The following is a 7628-nucleotide window of genomic DNA, read 5'->3' as shown; positions in this document are numbered from 1 at the left end:
ATCTAATCCTCTCCTGTGTGATACTGTGCTGAGCTGTATACCTGATCATCTCCTGTGTGATACTGTCCTGAGCCATGTATCTTATCCTCTCCTGTGTGATACTGTTTTGAGCCATGTATCTTATCCTCTCCTGTGTGATACTGTGCTGAGCCGTGTATCTAATCCTCTCCTGTGTGATACTGTGCTAAGCTGTGTACCTGATCCTCTCCTGTGTGATACTGTGCTGAGCTGTGTATGTAATCCTCTCCTGTGTGATACTGTCTGCTGAGCTGTGTATGTAATCCTCTCCTGTGTGATACTGTCTGCTGAGCTGTGTATCTAATCCTCTCCTGTGTGATACTGTCTGCTGAGCTGTGTATCTAAGCCTCTCCTGTGCGATACCGTCTGCTGAGCTGTGTATCTAAACCTCTCCTGTGTGATACTGTCTGCTGAGCTGTGTATTTAATCCTATCCTGTGTGATACTGTCTGCTGAGCTCTGTATCTAATCCTCTCCTGTGTGATACTGTCTGCTGAGCTCTGTATCTAATCCTATCCTGTGCTGAGCTGTGTATCTAATCCTGTCCTGTGTGATACTTTGCTGAGCTGTGTATCTAATCCTCTCCTGTGTGATACTGTCTGCTGAGCTGTGTATCTAATCCTCTCCTGTGTGATACTGTCTGCTGAGCCGTGTATCTAATCCTCTCCTGTGCGATACTGTCTGCTGAGCTGTGTATCTTATCCGCTCCTGTGTGATACTGCCTGCTGAGCTGTGTATCTAATCCTCTCCTGTGTGATACTGTCTGCTGAGCCGTGTATCTAATCCTATCCTGTGTGATACTGTCTGCTGAGCTGTGCATCTAATCCTCTCCTGTGATACTGTCTGCTGAGCTGTGTATCTAATCCTGTCCTGTGTGATACTGTCTGCTGAGCTGTGTATCTAATCCTCTCCTGTGTGATACTGTCTGCTGAGCTGTGTATCTAATCCTCTCCTGTGTGATACTGTGCTGAGCTGTGTATCTACTCCTCTCCTGTGTGATACTGTCTGCTGAGCCGTGTATCTAATCCTCTCCTGTGTGATACTGTCTGCTGAGCTGTGTATCTAATCCTCTCCTGTGTGATACTGTCTGCTGAGCTGTGTATCTAATCCTCTCCTGTGTGATACTGTCTGCTGAGCCGTGTATCTAATCCTCTCCTGTGTGATACTGCCTGCTGAGCTGTGTATCTAATCCTCTCCTGTGTGATACTGCCTGCTGAGCCGTGTATCTAATCCTCTCCTGTGTGATACTGCCTGCTGAGCCGTGTATCTAATCCTATCCTGTGTGATACTGCCTGCTGAGCTGTGCATCTAATCCTCTCCTTTGTGATACTGTCTGCTGAGCTGTGTATCTAATCCTCTCCTGTGTGATACTGTCTGCTGAGCTGTGTATCTAATCCTCTCCTGTGTGATACTGTCTGCTGAGCTGTGTATCTAATCCTCTCCTGTGTGATACTGTGCTGAGCTGTGTATCTAATCCTCTCCTGTGTGATACTGTGCTGAGCTGTGTATCTAATCCTCTCCTGTGTGATACTGTGCTGAGCTGTGTATCTAATCCTCTCCTGTGTGATACTGTCTGCTGAGCTGTGTATCTAATCCTCTCCTGTGTGATACTGTGCTGAGCTGTGTATCTAATCCTCTCCTGTGTGATACTGTGCTGAACTGTGTATCTAATCCTCTCCTGTGTGATACTGTCTGCTGAGCTGTGTATCTAATCCTCTCCTGTGTGATACTGTCTGCTGAGCTGTGTATCTAATCCTCTCCTGTGTGATACTGTCTGCTGAGCTGTGTATCTAATCCTCTCCTGTGTGATACTGTGCTGAGCTGTGTACCTGATCCTATCTCGCCTGTCACTCTCTGTATCTCTCGCTGTGGCTCCGCCCCCTCGGTTGGAGGACCTCCGCTGTCCCGGCATGCCCCGCGCTGTGGACACGTCGCTCGGTTCTGACCATAGAGCGCGGCTGTCATGGTTGCCGTCGTGTTGGCGGAGCTCGGGCCGGGGCTGTAGCAGGGATATGCGGCGGTGACACTGCGCTCCGGCCCGGCTCTCCGCTCGTTTTGTGCTCGGTGTGAGCTTCCGGTTGTGCCGGGGATTTCCGGGGATCTCTGCTCTCCTGTCGCCATGGCTTCCTGGTTCGGGGGCCTGGGCTCCGGCCTGGGCCAGTCCCTGGGACAAGTGGGCGGCAGCCTGTCCTCCCTGAGCGGACAGATCTCCAGCTTCACCAAGGACATGTTACTGGAGGGGGCGGAGGAGCAGCGACCGCCAGGTGAGACAGGAGCGCCCCCCAGAGAGAAGCAGGGGAACAGCGCCCCCCAGAGAGAGACGAGAGCCGGGGGAACAGCGCCCCCCAGAGAGAGACAGGAGCCGGGGTTACAGCGCCCCCCAGAGAGAGACAGGAGCCGGGGAAACAGCGCCCCCCAGAGAGAGACAGGAGCCGGGGAAACAGCGCCCCCCAGAGAGAGACAGGAGCCGGGGGAACAGCGCCCCCCAGAGAGAGACAGGAGCCGGGGGAACAGCGCCCCCCAGAGAGACCCATGAACCCCAAGAGAGCTATTCTGCTGCTGCAGTCACTGTGTACATACCTTACATTACTGATCCTGAGTTACCTCCTGTATTATACTCCAGAGCTGCACTCACTATTCTGCTGGTGCAGTCACTGTGTATATACATTACATTACTGACCCTGAGTTCCCTCCTGTATTATACTCCAGAGCTGCACTCACTATTCTGCTGGTGCAGTCACTGTGTATATACATTACATTACTGATCCTGAGTTACCTCCTGTATTATACTCCAGAGCTGCACTCACTATTCTGCTGGTGCAGTCACTGTGTACATACATTACATTACTGATCCTGAGTTACCTCCTGCATTATACTTCAGAGCTGCACTCACTATTCTGCTGGGGCAGTCACTGTGTACATACATTACATTACTGATCCTGAGTTACCTCCTGCATTATACTCCAGAGCTGCACTCACTATTCTGCTGGTGCAGTCACTGTGTACATACATTACATTACTGATCCTGAGTTACCTCCTGTATTATACTCCAGAGCTGCACTCACTATTCTGCTGGTGCAGTCACTGTGTACATACATTACTGATCCTGAGTTACCTCCTGTATTATACTCCAGAGCTGCACTCACTATTCTGCTGGTGCAGTCACTGTGTACATACATTACATTACTGATCCTGAGTTACCTCCTGCATTATACTCCAGAGCTGCACTCACTATTCTGCTGGTGCAGTCACTGTGTACATACATTACATTACTGATCCTGAGTTACCACCTGTATTATACTCCAGAGCTGCACTCACTATTCTGCTGGTGCAGTCACTGTGTACATACATTACATTACTGATCCTGAGTTACCTCCTGTATTATACTCCAGAGCTGCACTCATTATTCTGCTGGTGCAGTCCCTGTGTACATACCTTACATTACTGATCCTGAGTTACCTCCTGTATTATACTCCAGAGCTGCACTCACTATTCTGCTGGTGCAGTCACTGTGTACATACATTACATTACTGATCCTGAGTTACCTCCTGTATTATACTCCAGAGCTGCACTCACTATTCTGCTGGGGCAGTCACTGTGTACATACATTACATTACTGATCCTGAGTTACCTCCTGTATTATACTCCAGAGCTGCACTCACTATTCTGCTGGGGCAGTCACTGTGTACATACATTACATTACTGATCCTGAGTTACCTCCTGTATTATACTCCAGAGCTGCACTCACTATTCTGCTGGTGCAGTCACTGTGTACATACATTACATTACTGATCCTGAGTTACCTCCTGTATTATACTCCAGAGCTGCACTCACTATTCTGCTGGTGCAGTCACTGTGTACATACATTACATTACTGATCCTGAGTTACCTCCTGTATTATACTCCAGAGCTGCACTCACTATTCTGCTGGTGCAGTCACTGTGTACATACATTACATTACTGATCCTGAGTTACCTCCTGTATTATACTCCAGAGCTGCACTCACTATTCTGCTGGTGCAGTCACTGTGTACATACATTACATTACTGATCCTGAGTTACCTCCTGTATTATACTCCAGAGCTGCACTCACTATTCTGCTGGTGCAGTCACTGTGTACATACATTACATTACTGATCCTGAGTTACCTCCTGTATTATACTCCAGAGCTGCACTCACTATTCTGCTGCTGCAGTCACTGTGTACATACATTACATTACTGATCCTGAGTTACCTCCTGTATTATACTCCAGAGCTGCACTCACTATTCTGCTGGTGCAGTCACTGTGTACATACATTACATTACTGATCCTGAGTTACCTCCTGTATTATACTCCAGAGCTGCACTCACTATTCTGCTGGTGCAGTCACTTTGTACATACATTACATTACTGATCCTGAGTTACCTCCTGTATTATACTCCAGAGCTGCACTCACTATTCTGCTGCTGCAGTCACTGTGTACATACATTACATTACTGATCCTGAGTTACCTCCTGTATTATACTCCAGAGCTGCACTCACTATTCTGCTGGTGCAGTCACTGTGTACATACATTACATTACTGATCCTGAGTTACCTCCTGTATTATACTCCAGAGCTGCACTCACTATTCTGCTGGTGCAGTCACTTTGTACATACATTACATTACTGATCCTGAGTTACCTCCTGTATTATACTCCAGAGCTGCACTCACTATTCTGCTGGTGCAGTCACTGTGTACATACATTACATTACTGATCCTGAGTTACCTCCTGTATTATACTCCAGAGCTGCACTCACTATTCTGCTGGTGCAGTCACTGTGTACATACATTACATTACTGATCCTGAGTTACCTCCTGTATTATACTCCAGAGCTGCACTCACTATTCTGCTGGTGCAGTCACTGTGTACATACATTACATTACTGATCCTGAGTTACCTCCTGTATTATACTCCAGAGCTGCACTCACTATTCTGCTGGTGCAGTCACTGTGTACATACATTACATTACTGATCCTGAGTTACCACCTGTATTATACTCCAGAGCTGCACTCCCTATTCTGCTGGTGCAGTCACTGTGTACATACATTATATTACTGATCCTGAGTTACCTCCTGTATTATAATCTAGAGCTGCACTCACTATTCTGCTGGTGCAGTCACTGTGTACATACATTACATTACTGATCCTGAGTTACCTCCTGTATTATACTCCAGAGCTGCACTCCCTATTCTGCTGGTGCAGTCACTGTGTACATACATTATATTACTGATCCTGAGTTACCTCCTGTATTATAATCCAGAGCTGCACTCACTATTCTGCTGGTGCAGTCACTGTGTACATACATTACTGATCCTGAGTTACTTCCTGTATTAGGCTATGTGCGCACGTTGCGTACAGTCACTGCAGAAATTTCTGCAGCGATCTGAAGAGCACATGTGCGCTTTAAATCGCTGCAGAAATGTCCGTAGTGAAGCCGATTCCATGCGCTCTGCCTGCAGCTCCTCCCATAGACACATAGACATAGCAGGAGCTGCCAGCAAAGCGCAGGAAAGAAGTTACATGTCACTTCTTTTTACGCAGCGCTTCGGCAGTAGCCGAAGCGCTGCGCTCTTAAACGCCACGTGCGCACGGCCCCTGCACAATCTCCATAGACTGTGCAGGGGACGCAGGACGCATGCAGTTACGCTCCGCTACAAAGCGCAGCGTAACTGCATGTATTTACGCAACGTGCGCACATAGCCTTACACTCCAGAGCTGCACTCACTATTCTGCTGGTGCAGTCACTGTGTACATACATTACATTACTGCTCCTGAGTTACCTCCTGTATTATACTCCAGAGCTGCACTCACTATTCTGCTGGTGCAGTCACTGTGTACATACATTACATTACTGATCCTGAGTTATATCCTGTATTATACTCCAGAGCTGCACTCACTATTCTGCTGGTGCAGTCACTGTGTATATACATTACATTACTTACCCTAACCCTTAGTTGCATCTTGTATTGTACCCCAGAGCTGCACTCACTGTTCTGCTGGTGTGATCATTGCATACATGCATACATTGAATTGACATGATGGAGCACCAGGTTTGTCACTACAGCTGATGAACATCTTGTTCTCTTCCATAGCTGTGTGTCCATTTGGTGTTTTTTTTTTTTGCATTTTTCCTTGCTAGTTTTAATCAATAAAAGCAAGGAAAAGGCATCTCCGCAAAGTCTATGGGAATCGTGACTTGCTGTGCAGACGCTGCTTCTTTTTTCTTGCAGTTTTTGTTGCTTAAAAAAGATGCAACGTCAATTTTTCTGCGCTTAGTTCCTACTTTTCTATAATCCTCTGCAATGCTTTATCACTACAGGGGATTATAGCGCAGCACTTAGACCTCACACATCGTGCATACAGCATGGTGTGTGAGGCTCTCCGTAGCTCAGTAAACTGGGGTAGTCATGGTGACAACCCAGGGTTCCTATGGCAGCGATCGGGTCCCTGTGATTGCATTCCAGGGAGAGGTAAGCGATCCCTCTCCCTGTCTCCTGAATTCTGCAATGGCACTGGTCGCTGCATTTGGGGGGTTAAACTGCCGTGAGCGGTAGATAGAGCAGGGTCTTGGCTGTAAGATCAGCCGTAGACTTGGTGGTGATCATGGAGGTACAGTGGAGGAATCCCCGCGGTCACCATGACTTAAAAAAGAACAAGAAAAGCGCATATGAAAAAACACGCAAATGCAATAAAATATGCTTGTTTATTTCTGCTATATTTTTCTTGCCAAAACATGCTTTCTTACGTGCACATAGATAAGCAACATGGACACAGCGTTAGGGTACGTGCACACAATCAGCGTTTTGGATGTAGCATGCTTCAGCTGCGTCCACAACACTGCGTTGTCCAGTACAAGCACAGTGGATGGAATTTCTAGAAATCCCGTGCCAACTGTGTTTGTGTTTCCCGCAGCAAACACTGACCTGCGGTGCGACTTTCCGAGCCGCAGCATGTCAGTTATTTGCTGCAGAGTCACAAGTGTCCTTCATAAGGTGAACACCAGCGACGGACCGGTGATCGTGGGCACGAGCAGCTGCAGTCTCCTGCGGAGGAGTATCGCGGGCCCCGCAGGTCAGGACCTGCTGAGTCCAGGATGGAGCCAGTCCTGATCGTGTGCACGTACCGTCAGTGCAGATAAATATCCCAGACTTCAGACTGATACATTGTAAGGCTCTGTGCCCACGTTGCGTATTTGCATGCAGTTATGCTGCGTATTGCACTGCAACGTAACTGCATGCGTCCTGCGACCCCAGCACAATCTATGAAGATTTTGCATAATCCATGCGCACGTTGCGTTTTAGAACGCAGCGATTTGCATGCTGCGAAATTGCTGTGTTCTAAAAAGCAACATGCAGGTCCCGCTCTGTCTATGGTGGGGGCTGCATCCAGAGCACATGAAATCTGCTTTTCTTTGTCGCTCCATTGGGAGACCCAGACAATTGGGTGTATAGCTTCTGCCTCCGGAGGCCACACAAAGTATTACACTTAAAAGTGTAAAGCCCCTCCCCTTCTGCCTATACACCCCCCGTGCATCACGGGCTCCTCAGTTTTTATGCTTTGTGCGAAGGAGGCTGACATCCACGCATA

General features: G+C 47.9%; 1 protein-coding gene across 1 annotated transcript in view; it reads left to right on the top strand.

The window, feature by feature from the left end:
• Positions 1-1937: 1937 nt before the first annotated feature.
• TRIP11 (thyroid hormone receptor interactor 11) overlaps positions 1938-7628 on the top strand; it is a 100692-nt gene continuing 95001 nt past the window's right edge. Inside the window, exon 1 of the mRNA XM_075329926.1 lies at positions 1938-2281. Coding sequence (XP_075186041.1) covers positions 2137-2281 — 145 coding nt within the window. The 5' untranslated portion in view covers positions 1938-2136. The remainder of the gene's footprint in view (positions 2282-7628) is intronic.

The sequence above is a fragment of the Anomaloglossus baeobatrachus genome, chromosome 12, assembly GCF_048569485.1.
Source record: "Anomaloglossus baeobatrachus isolate aAnoBae1 chromosome 12, aAnoBae1.hap1, whole genome shotgun sequence".
Taxonomy (NCBI): Eukaryota; Metazoa; Chordata; class Amphibia; order Anura; family Aromobatidae; genus Anomaloglossus; species Anomaloglossus baeobatrachus.
The sequence above is the reverse complement of the archived record's forward strand: the minus strand, read 5'-3'. Positions and strand labels throughout refer to the sequence as shown.